At 43.3% G+C, this 25194-nt stretch overlaps 1 protein-coding gene and 1 long non-coding RNA gene across 12 annotated transcripts in view; one reads left to right on the top strand and one right to left on the bottom strand.

Moving 5' to 3' along the window:
• BPIFC (BPI fold containing family C) overlaps positions 1 to 25194 on the bottom strand; it is a 54674-nt gene that overhangs the window by 12397 nt on the left and 17083 nt on the right. For all 11 annotated transcript variants that reach the window (XM_058741484.1, XM_058741480.1, XM_058741482.1 and 8 more), the window contains 11 exons: positions 21036 to 21159; positions 17003 to 17123; positions 12858 to 12986; positions 11562 to 11717; positions 11375 to 11438; positions 9445 to 9505; positions 5611 to 5702; positions 4434 to 4610; positions 3207 to 3260; positions 2296 to 2466; positions 1551 to 1618 (listed from right to left, as the gene is read on the bottom strand). In XM_058741484.1, the coding sequence (XP_058597467.1) occupies positions 1551 to 1618; positions 2296 to 2466; positions 3207 to 3260; positions 4434 to 4610; positions 5611 to 5702; positions 9445 to 9505; positions 11375 to 11438; positions 11562 to 11717; positions 12858 to 12986; positions 17003 to 17123; positions 21036 to 21159 (1217 nt within the window). The remainder of the gene's footprint in view (positions 1 to 1550; positions 1619 to 2295; positions 2467 to 3206; positions 3261 to 4433; positions 4611 to 5610; positions 5703 to 9444; positions 9506 to 11374; positions 11439 to 11561; positions 11718 to 12857; positions 12987 to 17002; positions 17124 to 21035; positions 21160 to 25194) is intronic.
• LOC131518949 (uncharacterized) lies at positions 10176 to 16586 on the top strand. The gene is made up of 2 exons (XR_009265374.1): positions 10176 to 10648; positions 16348 to 16586. It is a non-coding gene; the product is annotated as an uncharacterized LOC131518949 (long non-coding RNA).

Raw genomic sequence — 25194 nt, 5'->3', positions numbered from 1 at the left:
CCACCCTCCCCCTCCTCCTCTCCTGCTCTCTGGCTTCCAGCCCCTCAGCTATTAAAAGATGCCATTTCAAAGATGACCCATCAAGGTTTAGAGTTTCATCAGCCTTGACCTTGTGGAGACAGGACCAAGTTATGACTTCGGGGGCCCTCAGGCACTTTTGCCTCCAGGAGCCCTCCCTCCCTAAAAAAATATTAAAAATCATATTTGAAGACCGTGTTGTTATAAAGATAAGTATAATCCAACCTGGATTGTATTCATTTTCTAATTCTTCTTTCAAAATATATCAAAACATTTTCATGGGTCTCTAAGGCATCCATGGGCTCTAGGATCTGTGCCTTTTGAGACTAATGCAGAAATTAGTCCTGCATTGCAGAGCTGGGTAAAACATAATAAAGCCTTTTTGAAATCTTTTCTCTCTGGGAAACCATACTACCTTTTTTGTTGTTGTTCCTTTTATTGCGAAAACAATATAGTTACAGAGAGAATTTTAAGGAGAAAAACCCACTCAATCTCATATCCTAACATAACTCTACATCTGTGATTCACTTTCTTGTCTGGATGGAAAGTTATTTTACACAGCTGAGTGCTGTGTTTATGCAGTTTTGTATTCTGTTTGTTCCATTTAGTGTCATTTTATTGAAAGCATCTACTATGTTTCTGCAATAGTCTTCATAACCATCCAGTTGACTTATGGTTATTGACTTACTTTTCCCTTCTGTCGGTTTCCTGTTCTTCCCAGACTCTGCTTTCTCTGGCCTGTTTATAGCTTTTCATCTTCCTTCCATGGATTTAGTCTGGGCCCTCTAATCATTCCAAATATCATGTCCCCTCCCCCCAGGAAGTTTGATTCATGGCTTCAACTATCTGCCTCACAGGGCAGAGGAAAATGGGCTTTGCAGACAGTTCTTCCAAATGGGAATTACTGTCCAATGGTCTATGTATATGACCTGCTGAATCCCTTTCACACTGCATGGCATTCATTTGAGAGCCAGCTAGGCTATGGGGCATGGTTTTGTTAAACTCTACATTCTAGTAATGGGGTTGGAGTTTCAGAGACTGAAACTACCTCGGCAATGCCCCAGTCCAACGTCAGTATTTTACAGACAAGGAGACTGAGTCTCAAAGCCGTTAACAGACTTGATCATGGTGATGGAACAAATGACCAGATATTTGACACTTTGTTCCTTGACCTCAAAGTTTCATGCTCTTTCCTCAACAGCATGCTTTCTGAAATGGTTGAAGAGGAACATTAATTTATACTGGTGTACCATTAGAATGTGAATTTATATTATGGATTTATATTTACAATTATATGGCTCCCTATTTTATCTGAATATTATCTAATGGGAAGGAAAAAGAAAAATCCACAGCACAGTTTTTAGTGAAGCCCATACTTTGAAATTATCTGGGTCATTACAGGAGAAGTGCCTGTGTGATTCATGTTCTAGCCAATGGTAACTTCACTTGCTCTGTTAATATTCACTTTGTCTCTATGGTCTGCTGACTCACTTATTACTAAGGATTTCAACACTCAAATCAATTAAACTTACCTGTTCAGAGACAATGAGCAGACCAGTCTTTGTCCCAAAATAACCAGGCCAACACTGGTACTGGCAACCTGGAGATAACAAAAGCATTCATCACTAAGAGAACTGAATCTGTCTGTTTTGGCCACAAATATCATTTCTTATTTGGAAACAAGAAATGGAAATATTGTAAGCTCTACTTTCCCTTTCATTCCTAGAGGTACTAGAAAAAAAATAGCTCTGTAAATGCTGTCTTGCAGGTAGGAAAAATAATTATAAAGACTTTTTAGGGACCTCTCTTAAATTATTTTTCTATTTTCCCCCAATCTCTCTTCTCCATGTACTGTGTGTTTGTGTGTGCATGCGTGTGTTTGTGTGTATATGTGTGTGTGTGTGTGCGTGACATTTCACTTGGATTCAGTGTATTAGTCCCTTTCCATTGGGTTGCATTTGGCCTTCATCTACTTAAATAACCTTCATTTCCACCCTGATTTATTTTGGGGAAAAAAGAAAGTCAGCTATCAATGTAGCTGAAGTGAGAGAATGGCACACAGGAAGCTGAGGAAGGGAAGAGGTTATTTTACCACATAGGGGGTATGAGCACTGGCCTCCCACACTTCCCCCACCCCAGTCTCACTCCTGTCCTCACCACTAACTGACGCATCAGATCTCATGCCCCTAAACAATGAGTATAACACTGCTGGTCAGTGGCCCACTGTAGGAACATGACTTGTGTCCACAGTCTGCCCTCCTGCCCCCACAGGCTTACAAAGTCCATGGAAACGATGGCTTCAGCAGTTGAGTTCTTGGACTGGGTGAGGATCATGATGGAGGCAGGGATGTCCAGGGTGAAATTACCCGGTAGTAAACTGATCACGGGAGGCTCCGTTGCCATGACTCGTACCAAGAAGGGCTGGGACAAGATGTAGATCTCTGCGATCTGCCCATGTCCAGGGAAAGAAGTGGAGAAGGGGGTTGAGTTGATGAGGGAAAATCACCAGTTCAGGGTGGCATGGGGGTGATTAAATCTTACATCATGCAGTTAGGAACAAATCTCTTCAATAATTATAACAATACCACACAAAAAACAAAGAATACCAGCAGTTGACATTCACTGAACATATCAGAATTATCTGGTTTAATCTTCACAAAGTCCCTGTGGGCAGGTTTTATCAGAATCCCTGTTTCATAGCTGAAGACAGTGAGTCTTCTTTGGTTAAATAATTTCCTTAACTTCCAAGTGAAGAACTGGGATTCAAATCTAGGACTGTCTGACTCAAGATCCTTGCTCTAAAGCCAGGATGCTCTATGAACATCTCTCTGTTCTCAGAGCAAACCTGAACCTTTCAGTACACTATGTCCAAATGCAGGTGCTACAAAGGCACGAGATTAATAGTTGCTTCACGAAAGGTACAAACATGGGCACTATTCCCTCATTTCCCATTTAAGCCAATTATTTCAGATGTGTGGTGGAACCTTATGGAAGGGAGAGTTGATTTATTTTGTAAACTTATAATGCCTTTAATATTAACTTGTTTCATAAATATTTGTGGAAATTTTATTAAAAGAAAAGAAAACCTCTTCAGAATGGAAAAATGGATTCAGGTTTGGACCAGAAAGGAATAGAAAGAACCCACGAACCTTCCAGAACTATCTAGGAGTTGAACCCTCAGCACTCACCCTGGAGAGCACGTTGCCAACACCTTGAGAGTTTTGAACCAAATGGTTGGAAATCTGGAAAATCAAGACCATCATGTCACTGTAAGATTTTTACCTGGGTTCTCTTTTCAGGGAAAGCCTAGATTTCCTTATATTTTTAGGAATCATGAAGTTGTTATACCAACAAATGATTAGTGTTTAAAGGTAGCTTATCACTTTATAGCCCAACCACAGGAAATCTGAGGCCCAGAGAAATAAAGTGACTTGTCCAAGGTCACACATGAAGTACGTTCCTTTGGAGTAATTACTTTCCTTTTGAGTGAGTGCCTTTTAACTTTGGCAACACTGTGTATGTCATACATGTATGATCCATGTGTAAACATTCTACAGTGGTTAACAATAAGTCTTGTATTATTGCCCACCTTTTCAGAGATTACCGAGACAAAGGATGCTTAAGTAATTTATCTTCACAGATGAATGGTTTTCAAATCTGAAGCTAAACCTTTCTAATTCTCGGCACTCTATGGTAGCTGGTGTGGCCACACCTACTGTTTTGAACACAAGTTTTATAACCATTTGTATAATTAGGACCCATGGAATAAAAAGATTAGTAAGGGATGCTTGATAAAAGTTGTTGGTTGACTGGAGAGAGTATTCTCATCATAAAAGGGAGGGGCACGGGAAAGAGAATCCATGAGTATGTGTACTATTACCAGTCATTATAGATAAATCGGTTGCAATTACCAACAATTTCTCCTCTTTGTGTAGGCATAACACAAGCCATAATAACAATAAAGATAATAAGCAACACTTACTCTGTGCTAGGCATTGCTCTGAATGCTTTACGTGTATTTAAACCTCCCTAATGTCCACAGCAACTTTAGGAGAATGGAATTATTATTATCCCCATTTTCCAAATGATGACACTCTGGCACAGAGAAGTTAAATAAATTGAAAGTGCCCGAAGTCACAGGTCATAAGTGGTGAGGAGAGTCCTGGCCTTATTTAAGATCATTCTAGAACAGTGGCCTGGTATCACACAAAACTGAAAATAGCAGAACTGGAAACCCAACAACTTCCAGTTAATAAAAACATTAAATTAACAATTACTTCATTCATGTGCTGGTAGGATTGAGGGTCTAAAAAGGCCCAGGAAATAGAAATTATGACTTAAAATTCCTGTAACGGGCTACTTATAATAAGACTAAATGCTGGCGCTGATTGTCACTATCCATTAACTCTCCTCACCTCTTTCGTGGAGAGAGTGACGTTGAAGGCTCCAGCTGTAAAGTAAGCAAAGGATGCAGATTTAAAGAAAAACTCAGAGATTCCAACATACAACATAGAGTCACTGCGTTCCGGCAGCACAAAGGGAACTGGCAAGAAGGGAGGGTCAGTGAGGTCTTCCAGTGGGTAGACTACGCCCTGTGGGAAAACAGAGAGAAAGATCATCAATGTATCAGGTGAAGACTCAGACATACAGCACTAAAGACAATGGGTCCACTCATGTCAGAATCAGGAAAATACCAGAAACTCTCTGGGGATTAAAAGACGACAAGGCCTTCTGACTCCCTGACCAGCGACTTTGGTTTCGCAGCTCTGCTAACTTCTTGAGCAGATATGGACATGTCTGTCCATCCTGGGATGTGACCTTCTCCCAGAAAAAGGAAGGCAGGTGCATTTAACTGGATATACAGCTCTGCATAGTTCCTGAGGTGCCACGTAGAGATACCAAACCCTCCACCTTCAAACTCTATGACTAGCGAGCATCTGGGGTGTCACAGTGAGACTCAGAAGGACCCAGGACTCTCAATGGGTTAAAGCATCTTTGTGGCATTCCTAATGCTGCCCTCATTAGCTATGTGGTGTTATCACAAAATATGCCTTGAGTAACATTTAACTGATTTGAATGACTCTCAGTAATTGAAATAAAAGTCAATATGCGCTTAAGAAAACAATGATATTAACTTTGGGGCAAAACTAAACATAAAGACAATTAATCTCTTTTCCAGAATCAGCAAACACCATTTTCATCTGTGAATGGGCCTGACCAAGGTCAACATCCCTCAGTTAAATTGACTAACCGGTCAGGAATAGGAGTATCGATACATATGATCTACTGATGTATTAAGTTCTGATACACATAGAACCACTCTACCTCCTTCCCCTTAGCATCAGACCTGTGCCCAGAAACAAAGACATCATGATACTTTCCATGATACCCAACACTAGACATGTGTTGGGTAATACAATCAAGAAAATGTTGAATAGTCTTTTGAAAGAGCATAAACATGAGGGAATTGCTTGAAGGGAAATTAAATTATATGAAAGATATGTAGTTATATTTCCTTTTGCACATAATATTTGTTCTTCGAATATTGGTGGTTGAGAGCCAGGATGAGAATTCTGATGATGATAAAGTTACCTTCAAATTCAGGTCGATGTAATTCTCAGTAATTTCTGGAGAACTGATTAGGGAATAATCCAGGAGAGTATAGTTGTCTATCTTGGTTAAAACTAAAAAACAAATACAAAATAAAATTTATATTAAAAGCATAGTATGGCAAATGATTATTATCCATCCAGAACAACATAATTTTAATTCTCTGTTATTCAAAATAATGAATTACCCTTATTTATAAGTAATACATGCTCACTTTTCAAAACACAGGATAAGTAGGTAAGTCAAAAGAAGAAAGTAAAAACCCTTCTTAATCACATTACACTGAAGGAAACATTAGTAAAATGTTGTTGGATAGCCTTTTTTTTAAGTTTATTTATTTATTTTGAGAGACAGAGAGTGAGCAGTAGCAGGGGAGGGGCAGAGAGAGAGAGAGAGAGGGAGAGAGAATCCCAAGCAGGTTCCGCACTGTCAGTGCAGAGCCCCAACATGGTGAGGTTATGACCTGAGCCAATGTCAAGAGTTGGACACTCAACCGACTGAGCCACCCAGGCACCCCAAGTATAGCCTTTTATACACACACACACACACACACACACACACACACACACACACACACGAACACAATGCATATATACTTCTTTTTAAAAGAGAAAATTAGACAGGGGTGCCTGGGCAGCTCAGTTGGTTAAGCGTCTGTCTCCTGATTTCGGCTCAGGTCATGATCTCGTGGTTTGTGAGTTCAAGCCCTGCATCAGACTCTGCGCTGACAGAATGGAGCCTGCTTGGGATTCTCTCTCTCCCCCTTTCTCTGCCTCTCCCCTGCTCGCTCACTCTCTCTCTCTCAAAATAAATAAAATTTAAAAAAAACATTAAAAAAAGAAAATTAGACAAATAAAATTCACTTATTAATATTAAACTGCATATATTAGGCTGGTATAAAGAGAGGCTTTCAAGTTCTATATTATAGCCTTCTATATAGCTAGAACTTTAAGCTTTTACAATGAATATGTATTATTATTATAATTAGAAATAATCTTTAGAAAGAAATATTGAGAGAGACAGATAGACAGGAATAAAATTCCCTAAGTTAAAGAGGCCAAGAAAATTTTCATGCAGAATCTATTAATTCAATTCATGTTTTGTATTATAATTTTCAGAGCACAGCAGAAGGCCAGGGGACCAGGGGATAGTAGGTGGGGTTCGCAGGAAGCATGATCTCAGAGTCTGAGGCGGGTTGTACACACAGGGGTGTGGCGCTCGGGGTTCCAGCCTGGCCTGGGAGAGCTGCTCTCCTGACCACCACCTTGTGTTCTGTGATACGAAGACCCCCTCCCTGTTCCAGAGGAAGGCATCTGAGAACCACATCTTCTCCTCTTGCGCGCCATGCTTGGTTTATTCCATGGGTGGTGATAAGAAAGAAGCAGAGATGAAGGGACTTGCAAGGTGAGGGCCTAATGCTGCCCTATGTCACTACAGTTTCTAAAATGCTTTTAAATTCACAGTCTGAACAGATCCCATCACCATGCTAGGAGGGGAGCAGGACCATGCCCATTTTACAGGTGAGACAGTGAGGTTCCCACGAATAGAGAAACTTGCCCATGGGAAGCTAGAACATGAGTCCTTGACCACTTCTTTCCTTACTACATCTTTCTCTTTCCTGACCTCCCCAATCTTCATCCATCTGCACCCACTCTGATCCACTTGTTCAACCACCATGCATCCCTTCATTGGCCTCATATTCATTCACCGAGTGCAGGTTAGGCACTATTCCTAGTGCTGGGGACATCGTCAGAGAGTGCCTGTGCTTGTGGACCTCATCGTCTGAGGGAAGAGTCAGACATATGAACAGGAAATTACAATACAGTGAGAGCAGGTCTAAAACCGAGCTCCTCTACAGACTTATGCTTACAGTCTACCCCACCTTGGCAAATGGCCATTCCACTATTCCAATTTTCTAGTTGCTCAGGTGAAAACCTGGGGTTGTCCTTGACTCCCTTCATGATGCACATTCAGGGTGTCAGCAAATACCACTGTCCCTACCTTCAAAGAACATCCAGAACCTGAATGTGTCCTATGTCTTCATTACTCCATCCAGGCCAACTGCCATCATTACTCATAGGTCATTGCAGGAGCCTCTTAAGTGGTCTCCCTGCTTCCACCCTTGCCCCCTTTCTGTCTGTTGTTAATAGATGGAAGCCAGAGTGAGCTTCTTACAATATAAGTCGGGTCATGCAAGCCTTGCTCCGAACTCTCCCAAAGATCTTCATCTCAGACTAAGAGCCAGCCTTTGTATTGACCTGCAGAGCTTGGAAGACCTGACCATTGGTTTCTCCCTTTCTGACCTCATCTCTGGCTGCTTTCCCTCCCACACCCTCTACTCCCAGTATGGCCTCCTCGTAGTTTCCCCGACATACTTGGTATGCTCCCACATGGGCCTCTGTGCTTGCGGTTTCCTCTACCTGGAGTGTTCTCTGTCCAGATCTGGGAGTGGCACACTCCCTACTCCATTCAAATTCTTACTGTGATGTCGCATGCTCAGTGATGTCTTTCCTGGCCAAGCTCTTTTAACAGAAATGCCTTTGCAGCTCCTTCTCTGCTTTATCTTTCTTCTTATCACTTATTGTATCAGTATCATAGATTTTACTTGTTATCTTGCTTGCTGTCTGTCTCCTCTGACTAGTCCCCATCTTGCTGTCTGTCTCCTCTGACTAGTCCGAAGAGGGCAGGGATTTCTATCTCCTGGGCTTACTGCTGCATTCCCAGCACCAAGAACAGCATCCAGCCTGTAACAGGTTCTCAGGACAACTTTGGTGAATGAACAAATAGAGTGCAAAGAGAGAGATACACCCAAAGTATCATGTGAGCATAGAGGAGGCAAAACCTTGGGGTACAGGCTATCAGGTAAGACCTGCTGGAGGAGACTATGTCTGAGCTGAGCCTTAAAAGATAACAAGGAGTGGACAGGATAAGGGATGGCTCAGGAGCAGCAAGTAGAAGGGACCAGACCCCTCAGGGCTTAGCTCAGTGCTAGCAAAGAAATGGGTGTTCAATAAATATATATTAAATGAATAAATGGGTGGAGGGGAGGGGAAGGCGGGGGGGGCGGTTAGTGTGAGCCAAGCAAGGGCCTCGGGGACAGTAGAAGCAGTTTGATTGCTGGAGCAGAGAAAGGTGCAAGGTGAGGCTGAGAGAGGTAACTTTAGCCAGAGCATGGTGGGCAGGTCTTGTAGACCATGTTAGAGCATTTGGACTTGATCCGGAGGCAGAAAGGAGCCACTGAAGGGGTTAGAACGGGGTCAGGGGTGTATTACTCAGTGGAGATTGGCATTAATCCTCCTGAAGAGGATGGATTTAGTGCCAGAGCTGGGACTGAAGCCTGAGACAGTTTAATTCTCTGACCCACACCTAGTCGCCAGCAGCCCCCTGCCTCCTGCTCTGAAGTTGGTTAGCAGCAGAAAAGAGCAGGCCTGGGGCACCTGGGTGGCTCAATTGGTTGAGTGTCAGACTTTGGCTCAGGATATGATCTCATGGTTCATGAATTTGAGCCCTGCGTCGGGCTCTGTGCGGATAGCTCAGAGCCTGGAGCCTGCTTCAGATTCTGTGTCTCCCCCTCTCTCTGCCCTTCCCCTGCTCACACTCTGTCTCTATGTCTCAAAAGTAAATAAAACTTTTTAAAAACTACATATAAAAAAAGAAAAGGGCAGGCCCTATACACAGGCTTCCCGTGGCTCAAGTTTGCAGAGCGTAAAGCAGGCAGGAGAGCTGGGGGATCTCACATTCAAACGCAAACCTGGAGAGCACCAGAGTGTGAAGGTGGGAAGAGACCCATCCCAAAGAGGCAGTTCTAGGACTCACCCTCTATCGTGCTGAGGTTGGCATTCAGGGCTTCCACCTCATTCATGATAATGGGACACAGCTGGCCACAACAGGAATAAAAAAATTGCAGGTTATCATATTGCACTTGAAACCTCTATTTATGGCTTAGGCCCTGCAAACAAAGGCCTTCTGGTTAGGAGACATTCTCCCTTTGGTCACCGGGACTTTTCCTGAAATTAGTCGATGCCCCTGGGCCTCACGTTACGTACGTATGGCTGGCATGTCATTGAATGCTGGCTAAACTTCAGAGCAGCCAGGACGACACCCAGTTAGCCCCATAAAAGAATGAGGCCTTGGCTTTTCTCTCTGAGGCATGATGGGACATGTGCCTGGTGCCTGCTAGTGCGGTCACACCTGAGAAACCTGCTGCTGGAACAGCTGCCTTCCTGCTGTGCCGTGCTCTGCTGGGAGAGGCTACAGCCAGGGCCTCCACTTTCCTACTTGGCTGGCTTGAGATCCCTCTGGTTGGCAAATCAATCCTGAATCAGACTCAAGCTCATCTTTACGAAGCCACCGTGTGCCAGGCGTGTGCCAAGCTCTCAGCATGGTGGTTACGAGCAGAGGCTCAGGAGCCTGACCATCTGGGGTTGGCACCCTTGGCAAAGTTGTTTGTACTCTGTCCACAGTTTCCCCATCTGGAAGATGGGGATGATAATTGTACCCACTCAATAATGTTGCTGTGAGTAGAAATTGAGGTAATCCACGTAAAATTGCCCAGCACATGGCAAGTATTCAGTAAATGTCAGCTGTTGTGTTTCAACCCCATTGCCTCACAATGGTGCAGAGAGATGGGCGCCACTGTTGCCTATTCACAGATGGGAAAGCCAAAGCTTAGAGAGCCTCCGGGAGTTGCCAGGAGTTACATTACTAGGATTGGAAACCTAGATAGTTGTGGCATGAGCATTCTTTTCTATATTCCCATGGCACAGAGGGAATACTAGAAGCAAAGCATCCGTGGTCTCTAAATCATACATAAACTCCAGGCCGGCTTGACTAGTGGCTTCCGTCAGAGGCCAAAGAACCATGTCTTGTTTCGAACGGGGGAACCATGGGGAGTGTGGGGCCTGTGAACGGGACAGCACTTTCCCAGTCACTCTCTAACACACATGTGCGCTGGCACTCAGCACCAGTCAAGTGAGGGTGGAGAAAGACCGTGAAACTTCGGAGTCCCTCGACCAGCTGGGTAATTCCCTTGGACGAGCTGCTGAATGTGTTTGCATGTTGATTTCCTCACTAACATTCATTAAGCACCTCCTTGTCACTTATAGTGTTTCTGGAAATAACCATTCTTCTCCCCCACTCCTTACCTATCGAAATCATACGTGTACCTCGAGGCCCAGTTCAAGTCCTCCGTCCTCTAAAGAATACCCCCGCCCCCCCGCCCCAGGAAACTTTCAGGTCCTTTTGATGTAATCTTTCCATTTCTCTGAGCCTCTGAAGAGGCTGTTGATTGAACAGCCTCTGTTCAATCAATTGAACCTCTGAAGAGGTTCAATCTACTGATCATGTAATTATGTATTAAATTCAAATACTCATTCAGTTATTTTTCCACAAGACTGAGTTGGGTTTTCCTAAAACCCTTTCTTACATTCCCAACAGCCTGTAGCCTAGTGCTGGGCATGCAGTAGGTACACAGTAAATAAACTCTTGCTGATTGTTGCCACATCCTGTGGTGAGCGCTTGAAGGCAGGAATGCTGTTTTATTTATCTCTGCATCCCCAGCACTTACCACAGGACATGCTAGGCATTTGCGAAACTTAAATCGCAGAGGATGTGTGTGAAAGTGCCTTGGATGATGCCTAGCATACAGTAGGTGCTCAATAAAGGTTTATTGAGTAAGAAGTAAGTAAAGCATGGCAGAACTGCTGCTGAGCATTTTACTGTGGCCATGTCACCTCTAAAGACTTACCATTTCATTTAAGTTCTTTAAAATGGGTTTCTCCATGGGCTCAGCGAAGGAGTTGTACAGGACACTGGGGAAGAAAGAAAATATGGGCTTATTCAGGAACTTTATCTGCCGGTTATAAACCTCTTCCTGCGCTGCTGGAGAATCCAGCCCCAGACTAGCGACCGCCTACCACGGTGCTATCACTCACCTGAGTTCTCCGGAAAATGAGACGTGGGCATGGTTCACTTGGGCGTAGCAGTCTTGGAGCTTCAGGATTGGGTGACCAAAGTCATTTCGGGCAAGAACAATGATACCGGTGAAGTAGACCCCAGAGAGAAACAGATCAGCTCCTCCTGTGTCTTGGCTGTTGACAGAAAAAGTGCAAGGTTACCCAGGCCTGGGCAGGGGAGAGAGGGATCATTTCTCTGACTACTCACAGCCTCTAAGCTCCTGGAGGGCTTTGTCACCTCTGGATTCCTGGCACCAATAATGGGTCAGAGCAGAGTAGGTGCTGAATGGATTTACTAAACAAATGAAGCAATGAATATGTCAGTGGTGACAGTGTTAGTTTAGCTTTTTTATTCTGAGTGCTTTCTGGTGCCCACAGTGGCTGAGCACCTATCAAGCACTATGTGTATACAATGCTTGGAGAGAGAGAACACTGGATAGCCTTATTTAGGACAGGCACTGATGGGGATGTGACAGATGCAGTCTATGAACTCTCTGAGGGACTGGAGTGTATATTATTCATTCCCTTGTCTCCAGGATAAGCACACAGAATAAGCACTTAATAGGTGGCTGATGAGTCAGTGAAGAAATGAATGAACCCTGAATCTATGTTACTTATGGCAGAATATATCATTCCTCTACAGTCTACAGGATTGGAGTTCTTGAGATGGGGATAAATGGTACTTGGTAGGCACTCAATAAATGGTTGTTGAATGACCAAGTGGATGAGTGAATGTGCCATTCTGGGATGCCAACCAAGACAGACCTAAACATTACACCCAAGACATGTAGTAGGTGGTCTGCAAGCGTACCTTGAATGTGATACCTCCTTTCTCTAGGAGGGTGCAATTGGGCTCCAGCTGACTATTATCCTCTTACCTCCTTGTGAGGTACGAAGGTCCCATCTCTTAATCAGTTGCCCCTGTGGATGGGGAAGTATGTGGAATCACCTGAGATCCTACAGACTCACTGAAGGTCTGAAATCTTGAGTACGTGTTCATTCCTTCTAGCTCTTAGGAAATCTTAAATGACATTTTGCTCTGCCTTCAGGGGATGGATGCTTTTCAGTCCTCCCACAACCTCCCCCCCCCCAGCCCCCAACAGAGATAATTCTGATTTAAATCTCTCTTGGAAAAAAAAAATGCTCTTGAGAAAGACTGCTAATGGCTAAGGGAAATAAGCCTAATGTCAAAAACATCACCAAATTTATGTACTTCCAGTTTTTGTTCCACTTCTTCCCAGAATGGCGGCAGACTTTTTTCAGTGGGATACTCACAAGAGTGGAGAGTTGATCTCCCAGTCGGTGCTGATGTTGGCAGTGCCGTGGTTAGTCAGTGCCTTGATCCCCACCCCAGGCACAAAGGCTAATGAAGTATTTGGAAATGAAAAGGCATTGATTTTTATGCTGTAGAACAAGAAACAGAGAGGTCAGTGCATATCTTCTAACACTTCTCTAAGTGAGGCAAAAATCAGAAAGGAGTTTGTGGAACCCCTAATTCCTGTAGAGGAAGGAACCTCAGGTCTGCGGTGCCTCTGGGCATTGCCTTCTAATTCCCCTTTGGTCCTTGCCAGGAAGCCCTTTGTTTCTAATTGAGGGGGAAGTGAGCAAGTTTAGAAACAAATGTGAAAATAATACATTTCTTTAGTTTCATTAAAGACAATACAATACGAGTACAACATCGCCATCATTATTTTTTCCTTCAGCTGTTCCAGTGCTTCTCAACAGGGTGGGGAAATTAGTATTTTGGGTGGGACAATTAGTTTTGGAGAGGACTTTATATACATTTTTTTTGTTTGTTTTTTTTTTTTTTTTTTTTTATTTATTTCTGGGACAGAGAGAGACAGAGCATGAATGGGGGAGGGGCAGAGAGAGAGGGAGACACAGAATCGGAAACAGGCTCCAGGCTCCGAGCCATCAGCCCAGAGCCTGACGCGGGGCTCGAACTCACAGACCGCGAGATCGTGACCTGGCTGAAGTCGGACGCTCAACTGACTGCGCCACCCAGGCGCCCCTGGACTTTATATACATTTTAGGGTACCTGGCATATGTACCAACTACACGCCAGTAGTGCCCCTCCCCCATCACTGGACAATCGCAAGGGTGCCTTTCTCCTATTCCCAGATGCCCTCTATATGGACAGAATTTTCCCTAGTTGAGAAAGTTAGAGTCTTCCCTAGTTAGAGCAGAATCTTCCCTAGTTAGAGTATTAACTTCCCCTAGGATTCTCTGAGCGTAAGAGGCAATGGGCTACAAGTAATCTACATAGGTAGATAGCTCATGTGTTGAGTGATTACTCCATGCCAGGCACCATGGTAAGCACTTTATGTGCATTAGCTCATTTTAGTCCTCATGATGATCCCATGAAGCTGTTGCTGGTTTTGCAATTTGCAATTCAGAGATGAGAGGATAAGGAAGTCATGAGCACTTGGTTGAAGTCATATGTAAGTGGTAGAACCAGACCTGGAGCCCTCCTCAATCTGTTTTCAGACTGTGTGCTGAACACCGGGCTATGCCACTTCATGTGTTCTGCAAGGGGCACTCAACTTGGAGATGAGTTTTGTGCCAGCCATGCAAACTTAGGTAAGGCACTTAACCTCTTTCAGGCAATCACTCAGAGGAAGGTTTACTCATGGGTAGGCTGAGAAGACAAAATGAGATCATCTATGCATAACTGTGGCACAGGAGAAAGACATTGTTCTGAACCAAGGTTAGGAAAAATGTAAAAGATACATGTGATAGCTGATAACAAATGCCTATCTACTGTTTCTTGTATTTTGCATCCTTTCCTACCTGTTCTTTGTCACACACCCTGAGTCCCACTGTGCGAAGAGGATGGTGGAGATTCATTTAACAGATCTTAGAAATATTTTCAGTTTGGTACCTATAGGCCTAGCCCATTCTTTTTTTTTTTTTCAACGTTTTTTATTTATTTTTGGGACAGAGAGAGACAGAGCATGAACGGGGGAGGGGCAGAGAGAGAGGGAGACACAGAACCGGAAGCAGGCTCCAGGCTCCGAGCCATCAGCCCAGAGCCCGACGCGGGGCTCGAACCCACGGACCGCGAGATCGTGACCTGGCTGAAGTCGGACGCCCAACCGACTGTGCCACCCAGGCGCCCCGGGCCTAGCCCATTCTTTATATTCAAGCTATGGATGTATCATGAAAGAGATAATTTCTTTGCTGGTGGACACGTAGGTTATTTCCAGTATTTCTGTGTTATAAACAATGCCACACAGAACATTCTTACATGCTGTTTACGTGTGTGTCTTTCTAGTGGTGATGCTGAGAAGTGGGATTAGTAGGTCAAAGGGCATGCATTAAAAAAAAGGTCCTTGTAAATTACCTTTTAAAATAGCACTGCCCAACAGAAATAGAATGTGAGCCACATATGTAATTTAAAAATTTCTAGTAGTCACATTTTAAAAAGGGAAAAGAAATGGGTAAGACTGATTTTATTAGTATTTTTTTTTTTTTTTTACTTAACCCAACATAATCTAAAATGGTATCATTTCAACACATAGGCAATATAAAAATGATTAATGGGATATTTTGTTTTCCTTTTTTCAAAATAACTTCAAACTATGGTCTGTATTTTTACACTCATAATGTGACTCAAGGTGGACACTGAATTATCAGTGTTATCAGAAACACTTGTTATCAGAATTATCAAGTGTTATCAGAAACACTTGACCTATATTTGATTGGATAAAATATTCAACTGATAAACTTACATACGCAAATTGTCCCACACATACTTAAAAGCTTTTCAATAACTGAACTGAGTACCAAGTTTTAAATTAAAATTGATTGAAATTAAATACGTAAAATTTCAGTGCCTTCATTGCACTAGTCATATTTCAAGTGCCCAGTAGCCACACGTGGCTAGTGGCTCCTGTGTGGGGAGCACAGATCTGAAAGTACTGTACCAGTTCACCTGCTCCCACTAGCAACACATGAGGATACCTGTTTTCCTCATCTTCACCACACTTCATAATATATGATTCACCCTGGATTTTTCTGCTGTGGGATTATCATCACTGTAATTAAATCATTCATTTTGTAAATATATCATGTCCATCTCTCTTACTGGACATGAAGGGCAGGAGATATATCTGTGTCATTCACTGTAATATCCCCAATCAGTAAAACAAAGCCTTGGTATCTAGCAGTAGGTCCTCAATAAACACTTGTCGAATGGCTTCCTTTATTAACAACTAGAGCATTTGCCAGGAGCTTTACCTAGATTACCATCCTTTTCCCTACCCTATGCCCCAAAAAAGTCATGATTTTATAGAATATTATCCTTGATAGCAGGGAAATTATTACTCCAAAGGGTTGGAGCCAGCAGGGAATTATCAGTGGATTGATAAAGCCTTGGGGCAAATTGTGAATCACAGATAATTCCTTATAAAATCTTGACTCTCTGCTTTACCTTTAAGACTGACCTCCAGATGGACAAAGACATCATCTCTGTACACCGTCTTTGGGGCTTTTGTTGGCAACTGCGGCAGAGGTTGCCGGTTGTTGTCTGAACAGCCATTTCCCTTTCTTTCCTAACCGTCCCTGAATTTGTTCAGGATGTCAAAGGTGTCTGGTTAGAAAATGAATATTCCAGTCCCTCTTGCTAATAAGTATGGCCATAAGACTAAGTTCTATTATTGTATAGGCAGAGTATTATTAGAGCAGGGCTTCAGAAAAAAATTCAGTGAAGAGACTAACCCAGCTTACAAGAACACTTTCACCCTTGCCTGTTGTTCCCTCTCAGGCTTGACAAACGGATTTGATGGCTGAGCTGCAGTGGCCATACTGGACCGTGAGACAACTTTGAGGACAGAAGCCAGAAGTAAGGATGGTGGGGCAGAGAAATACAAGAAGCCTGGGTTCTGATGAAATCATGGGACTTCCAAAGGATTTCTCTAGTCTTACTTTTGAGCTTCTTATGTGTGGCCTATTTCTACGACCTCTGAAACCTTAACCAAACTTTACTAAAGTAAGGAAAGCCTTGATGAGAGTAGATTTGTTTTTGAGACTATGGTTGAATCCTACATCTAGGTTTAGGGTGTGGGGTCAGCAATAGGATGGACAAGAATTTCACTTAGAAATTCAAGGGGCAAGGAGTTCTCATTTTAGGAAAGAGGCAAGGACATGGGACTCTGACCATTTTCATCAGACACAACACACAAAACTAGTGTGCAGCAGGGATATGACTTAGACCCAGGTGTTCTGACCCAAATGCCACAATCTTTGTCAGCTTCACGACCCCTCTTTCTTGGGTCATTCATCTGATAAGCCTCTTACCAAATTTGGTCTACCTTCTACTGTGCAGGTCCTGGTATCACACCAGAAGACGTGGTGGCATATCCACAACCCTAAGGTTTTAAAGATTAATTTCACGGCTAGAAATGTTCTTTTTTACTTACTTTGAAAAATTGTAGTTCACATAATCAACCTTCAGAAATTCCAGAGATTCAGAACCCTTTAGGTCTGGGATGTTTTTTTCCTTAAGCATTTGCTCAATCATCTCCATCCCAGCTTGAACGCCTATGAAGGAACCAAAGAAAGCATTTATTGATCATGCCAGAGATGATAATGGCATAGCGCCATTAAACATACGCATGAAATTTACAGAGTACGTGCTCTTAGAAACTTAGAAAACAGCAACCCTACAAAGTGGATGTTACTGTCCCTGTGTTACAGGTGAAAGCACTGGTCCTCAGAGAGGCTAGTGACGACCCCAGGACCCCAGAACTAACTGTATGAGAAATTCTCGTTATGTAGCCAAGACTAAAGGCCTGTTACTACAGGCAGTGTGAGGGGGAAAGTACAAAATTATTATCATTATTATCCCCATTTTAAAGATGAACAAACTGAACCTAAAAGGCATGAATTCGCACCTCATTCACACAGCCAAGAACTGGGAGCCCAAGAGTGAAATCTGGGCAGTTTGGTTCCAGACTCCATGCCTTATTAGGTAGTTATTTCACATTCTCCCTTTTCCCCTAGATTCTTTAAGCTCAGCAACAGCATGGGCTGTTGGGAGCTCGTAACCCTCCTGAAATTCCAGTAAAATACCATGAATAGGTAGTGTGTGTATGTGTCCATTTGTATCTCATATTTCAGGGGAGAGGGTCCATGTTTGCTTCAGACTCTCAAAAGATCCCGGGACCCCCAAAATGTCCTTAGTAAGCCCTGCTTTTGTGCAATTCAGGAATAAACCTGTCCCAGGTTTACATGGTAGTATCCCAGGACACATTTTTCTGAGTTCACGGAGAGAAAGAGCCCTTTTCTACATAAAGAGCTTGAGAAAAGTAACTTACATAGTAAATGAAGAACAGGATTTTCATTTTAACCTTCTTTTTAAAATTTTATTTTTATTAAAAAAATTTTTTTTTAACGTTTATTTATTATTGAGAGACAGAGAGAGACAGAGCATGAGCATGGGAGGGGCAGAGAGAGGAGGAGACACAGAATCTGAAGGAGGCTCCAGGCTCTCAGCTGTCAGCACAGAGCCTGATGCGGGGCTCAAACTCAGGAACAGTGAGATCATGGCTTGAGCCAGTCAGACCCTTAACCGACTGAGCCACCCAGGCACCCCTTCATTTTAACCTTCTTAAGGAGGAAGCTTTGCCCTTATGCCTTATTTTACAGCTTAAGCTCATTTCCACTTAGGCTGTCCTTGTGGAGATGGAGAAGAGCAGATTTTATCTTCTATAATACCATGAATAATACTGTAATATAGGGATGTAGGAGTAGAGTGTAAAGGATACAAAGATGGAACCAAAGGCACTATCAGACAGCTTAGTTTCGAATCCTAACATTGTCACTAGCATTGCAGGACTCTGCAATTTACAAAATCTTGCTGTCCCTTGCTTTCCTCATCTGTAATATGGGAACATTAGTAACTGTGGAAGCTTCTGTTCACACATGTGAAAATAACAGTAATTGATATTTGTTGGGCATTTGCTATTGCCAGACCCTCTTCCAAAATTTATGTCAATTCATGTGTTTCCCACAATAGCCCCATGCGTAGGAACTATTATTATCACCACCATTTTAAGAAATACCTTGAAGGTACTACTGATAATAGGGACATAACATTTTTCTGGAAAAATGTGGCAACATAAATATTTGATGAATTAATAAGAATAGCTAGTTTGTGTGCTTATATGTGCCAGGACTGTCCATACTCTACACATATTCTCTCCTTTGATCCTTATGGCAACCCAGTGACATAGGTATCATTATCCCTATTTCACATAGGAGGCAGTTGAGGCTCAGAGAGGTTCACCAGCTTGCCCAAGAGCTCACAGGTACTTAGTGTCATTATTGACAGTTTGGAGGAATAGGGAGCAGAGAACAAAGTGTAGGTTTTGAAATCGGCAGAGCAAACCTGAGATCTGATCTTGCCTTGCCCCCTTACTGGTGTGTGACTTGGGAAATTTAATTCAGCCCCTCTGAGGCTCATATTCCTCCTCTGTAAAATGACTATCCCTTCTTTGTAGGGTGGTTGTTGGGATTAAATCAACCCAGAGCCCATAACACACATATCAAAGAGCCTAGCTATGATAGAGGCTCAAGAAATGGTTCTGATAGAAATCATAGCCAAGAAATGGTTCTGACTTTAAAGCCTGTCCTTCTTGATTCTATGCCATATTTCCACAGATGACCCCACATGATCCTCATGTTATTACACGGGGGCACCATTGTTGTCATTCCCCCATCCTGTTTTCCAGAGGAGAAAACCCACTGGCCCAACACTATGTATTGAGGAAAGGGGCAGAACTGAATGAGATTCATACCCATGTGGATGACTAGTTCTGTTCTTTTAATTGCTCTGATCTCGAGGGTGGAATAAGCTATTTTCACAATTTTAATACAGTTTCAAGATATCTGTTTCTGTGCATATTAGCATATTAATAGAGTAACAAGATACACATATATGTACATATATACATGTGGATACACACAGGAATACCTGGTATGTAATTCTCATTATAGCCAGCTCCTATAACAATCGTACCAGATGGATAATTTAAGATTCCCTGTGCCACATGAGGTACTGGGGGAAGGAAGGACAAGGATTTGCCACAAACTCAGTTTTTCCTTCCTCCATCACTCCCTTCCTTTCTTCCATCATTTGTATTTTTTTTTTAAAGAGTGCTCCATGCCCAGCATGGAGCCCAGTGTGGGCCTTGAACTCACAACCCTGAGAACAAGACCTAAGCTAAGATCAGGAGTCAGACGCTCAACCAACTGAGCCACCCAGGCACCCACATCCTTCTTGTACTTCTTTTCTGGTGTTGCAGGTGAGGAGTTTCCTGGTTACACTTTGCTATTTCTGAGTGAGACTAGCAGTGCTTTAGTTAAGAAGGGATGGAGATTTCTGTTGCCCGTATTCAGCTAACCTCAGGCCAAAATTTATAGGAGAAAAATCGGCCTACACATTTTGATTTTGCAGTCCCTCTGCTGTACACAATCTGCCTTCGCCCCAGCTCTGCCCAACATTTATAAACACCTCTGAAGGGGTTTTTCTTCATCTTTCAGCATCTCAGGCCCCTTTTTGCATCTAATGAATGCAAGGAGCTTCTCTCAAGAAAAATACATGATCATCATCCACATTAAATTTGGCACAGTTTTAGGGGACTCTAAGTTCTTTTTGAGATCAAGACCTTTCTGAAGCTCTAAGCTATTTCTTTCACTCTCACATCTCCTCCCCTCTGTCCTATGATGTATCCTCCTTTAGAGCAGAGATGTTCATTGTATGTGCATGGGGGGTAGAGGTGGGGGAGGGGAGAGAATGAATATCTGTGGCTGTGTTTGGATAGGTCTACCATCAAGGTGATTGTTTTCTGTCTTATTTTATTTTTTTTAATGTGTATTTATTTTTAAGAGAGAGAGAGAGAGAGAGAGTGCACAAAGTGGGGAGGGGCAAGAGAGGGGGACAGAGGATCCAAAGTGGGCTCCTTGCTGATAGCAGAAAGCCCAGTGCGGGACCTGAACTCACAAACTGCGAGATCATAACCTGAGCTGAAGTTGGATGCTTTACCAACTGAGCCACCCAGGTGTCCTTTTATTTTATTTTTATAAAATGTTTATTTATTTATTTTGAGAGAGAGAGAGAGAGCAAGCATGCATATATGTGAGCAGGGGAGAGGCAGAGAGAGAGGGAGAGAGAGAATCCCAAGTAGGCTCTGCCCTGTCAGTGCAAAGACTGAGGTGGGACTCGAATGCACGATCCATGAGATCCATGAGCTGAGATGAAGAGTCGGATGCTTTAACCGACTGAGCCATTCGGGCGCCCCAATATGACTGTTTTTTAGACACCACTTCCTTCCCAGCCATCTTAGCAGCCTCTGTATTAGGGGCTGGATCACCTGCAGTAAAGCTTGCCTCAGTCATGAGACAGTCTAGTATGAGCTTTCAGGTTTGGAGGGCTGAGAGCACCCCACTCACCATAGTCCAGAGCCCGCTGAGTAGCCCTAGCCTTGATGCCAGGGTAAATGGTCTGGGCGGATGAAGTGTAGAGATTCCACAGGAAGAAACATCCCCAGAGGACTCCGACTGTCTTTGTATGCATCTGCAATCAACCAACATTTATGGTTCCTTTATTATTCTTGACTTTTTTTTGGTCAGTTCCATCCAACTTTTCTATGATTTCTTGTTTCATTGCTTACTTCCAAAACTCACTCTACCCACCCATCTGTCTATATATCCATCCATCCATCCATCCATCCACCCATTCAGTAGTCATTTATTGAACACACCAGAACACGTGCTAGGTGCTGAGGATGCAGAGATGACCTATGTGTGCTCTCAACCTCTGCTTCCCACAGACTAGTGGGTGAGTCACACACATACACACAGATGATTATAACTCAACACAACATAATGCAATGCAACACAAGAGCCTTGCCGTAAATGTAACAACTGTGATATGCCTTGGAAAGGATAATGGGGTGGGGATTCGGGATACTTGACAGTTTTAGAACAAGAGTCAGTAGTTTAGAAAGGTGGCTTCAGTGGGTGTGAAACAATCACTCGTCTGCTTGAAGACCCTTAATGACTCCCTGTTGCCCACAGGACAGGGTTTAAGCTCGCAGGCCAGCCGCAAGGCCCTGCCCTTCTCTACACCTCTACTTCCTCATTGACTTCCTTCCTTAACACACATGCTTGGCTTACCCCAGAGTCTAGTACAATGCTTGGCACATAGAAGATACACACAAAAAAATCTTAAATCAACATCTCCAAGGAGAGGGACCACATGTTTTCACTGCTATATTGCTATTGCTTGGCATATATTAAATATACAATGTATACTTATTTAATTAATGGACTCAATTAATTAATGCCAGCCCATTTTCCTGATGAATGAAGCACAGGTTACCAACAGCAACAGTGACATGGGTTTATTTTAATGACAGCAGAGTGAGTAATACATTCATAAGTCTTGTTTCTAGTTCTGGGAGTTTACAATCTGGTTGAGCGACTATTGCTGCATTCATATGTGCCAAAGACCCACAGGTGAGAGATACCCACTGAGTTAGCATACAAATGTGAAACAAACCAGGGAAGCATTTGTGGGGGTGTCAAGGAAGAGGAAGGTGTGGGAGCCATGCAAAGGGAGGGGTCAGGACAGGTGAGCAGGGAAGGATTTAAAGAAGGGCTAGAATTCAGGAGCAATCTGCATGAAGGAAAAGATCATTGAGAGGGGTGTGTGTGGGGTGCTTGGCCAAGACAAGCAAGAGGTTTGATAAAGGGGATTGTGTGGGCTTTATGGAGAAGGCCATAGAGGTGGGAATAGAATGATGTAGACAAAGGGGGTATTCCAGAGAATTTACTTGAGAGGAACAGAGCAGTCTGACCAGGGAAAGGAGTGTCCAAGCAAGGCTGTTGCTAGCCTACCTTGGTCTTTTGTTTGGAATGGGAAAAGGTGCCCTTTGGAGATATACCAGGCTTCTGGCACAAAGGGGCCAGCAGAAAATGTTTTAGGAAAATCCCACACCAGTGTGCCCAGCTTGGTGGGGAGAGCAGGAGCTGCCCCCCCCGCCCATCCCTTAGGCTGGCATTTTGTCTAGTGCACAAACTGCCCAACCTACACAGAGGACCTATGTTCAGATTAGTGATTGGTCATGTGGGTATTTTGCTGGAGGGCCATGAGGTTGAGAACTGGGATCTTGACCTCTCTGTTCTGTGGTGCATAAGTCCACCTTTAGGTGTGAGAAGAGCCTGGCTCAGTCAACATGTTTACATTTCTCACCCAATCTCCCAGGAGCCCTCTCCATGTACCCCACTGTCCAGACAAACTGGACTCCTGGTTCCTAAACACCCACCATGCTTCATGCCTAATGCCTACGCTTATACTGTTCTTCTTCACTTAGGCCGGCAGAAACCCTGTGCATCCTTAAGGTCCATTTTATATTTTTTTATTTTTAAAAAAATTTTTAATGTTTATTCATTTTTGAGAGAGAGAGAGAAACAGAGAGAGAGAGAAAGACAGAGAGTGAGTGGGGGAGGGACAGAGAAAGAGAGGGAAACACAGAAACCCAAGCAGGCTCCAGGCTCCGAGCTGTCAACACAGAACCCGATGTGGGGCACAAACTCACGAACTCCGAGATCATGACCCAAGCCACCTGAGCCAAAGTCGGACCGACTGAGCCACCCAGGCGCCCTTCCTTAAGGTCCATTTTAAACACAGCCTTCTTTCTGAAGCATTTCTGACTTCCCTAAGTTAATTAATCTCATTTCCTTCTGAATGAGAAGGAATCTTTGGTCAATATATATATTTATTCATGTGTGTACATTTATTTTCTCACATATTGTCTGTCTCTCCTACCAAAATGTAAGTGCCATGAGGGCAGAGACCTCATCTGGTTTGGAGGTCCTAGAGCCAGCTTAGTGTCTCAGATACAGAGTGATGGGTAAACATTGGTAGAATGAATCAATGAATTCTAAATGAAGGAAGAGTCCTTACCTCGCTCTGAATTATAATACAGTTCTTTGCAGAGGCGATTAACAAAGCATTTGTACACTAGTGAAGCATATGCACCCATTAAAACAGATGTTGGCCACAGTCTGGGGGCAGGGTTGGGAGGGTAGGTACTGGATCATGGGGACAGGAGAAGTCTTGGATGGACTGGCCAGTGTGGTTGGGGTACTGGGGATAGGGTGAGGGATTCACAGTGACTATTTACTATTAGAAACTGAGGCATTTCAGTATCTTAACACTGCTATGGCCTTATGCACTCCGTGTGATGTTTCATCCCCATAGAGTTGATTTGGTTGTACAGGACAATGTGCAGAAAGGGGCAGCAGTGCTGGGGGCGGGGCTACAGAGGGGTGGCTTGGGGATAGTCAGGATGCAGAAGACACCAAGGGAAGCACAGAGCAATGACAGTAAGAGCCAAGGGGGAGGGACTCGAGTAGGGGACTGATCTCTGGTCAGAGAGTTGGAGGAAATGTGGAGAGTAGGACAAGCAAGCGGGAGCATGGTGATATCAACATCTTATACTCAGTTAGAATGGACGCAGGGGTTAGGTCCTATTACCATCTGCACTAGGCCCTCTTTGATCCTTGTTGTCCAGGGGTCTCAGAGAGGGGGACAGGCAGAGATGGATGAAGCTATGGGGGTGAGGGGAACAGTCCTGGGGCTGAGGTTAATGACTATTCACCAACTAGTATGAAAGTATTTCCACATTTTAACAAATGGTGAAGCCATGCTGATGTGCAGGCACACTGACATGGCTGTGGGCAAATAATTGTAAATGGATGTGCCATATACCCAGGCAGGCACGAGAGGGATTTTTTAAAAAGAGGGAAACATTTTCAAAGCAGTGGAAAGCAAAAGGAAAAAAAAATGTTAGACCAAAAATTCTATACACACTCCACTGTATCCAGATTAAGGTTGAAATGATCTCTCTGCCGGGCACATAATAGGACCTCAATAAATATTTTCTAACTGACCAACTGACTGGCTTACAAGATTTTGGTTAACTAAGAAAGGTTCTAGAAAAGTGTGAAAAAAAATGAGAAAACCAAACCATCATCTAAATAGTTCTTCATTACTACAGTAAAAGAGCATAATAAGCCAAAGCAGAGTTGTTACTTATTAATGGAGTAACAACTAAAATAATAAATTTGTATTTTTTTTTTTTACCATTTACAAAACTCACAACAATTCTTGGAGGTAGATGTTGCTATTATCCTACCTCCATCTTAGGCATATGGACACAGAGACTTAGTCTGGTGACCTATCTGAGACCATGTAGTAAATCAGGCACCTGGCAATCACAACTTGCTCTTCTGGCTCCCAATGTTAGTGTTTATGAATTTAATTACTTGATAAGTGCTAGATTTTTCATTTTTATCTGGGAACTTAATTTTTTTTGACATCTATTTATTTTTGAGAGAGAGAGAGAGAGAGAGAGAGAGAGAGAGAGACATACACAGAGTGTGAGTTGGGGAGGGGCAGAGAGAGAGGGAGATACAGAATCCAAAGCAGGGTCCAGGCTCTGAGCTGTCAGCACAGAGCCCAACATGAGGCTTAAACCCACAGACTGCGAGATCATGACCTGAGCCCAAGTTGGTTGCTTAACTGACTGAGCCACCCAGGCGA

Source organism: Neofelis nebulosa, chromosome 8 (assembly GCF_028018385.1).
Source record: "Neofelis nebulosa isolate mNeoNeb1 chromosome 8, mNeoNeb1.pri, whole genome shotgun sequence".
NCBI lineage: Eukaryota > Metazoa > Chordata > Mammalia > Carnivora > Felidae > Neofelis > Neofelis nebulosa.
This window is presented reverse-complemented; position numbering and strand designations above follow the sequence as displayed.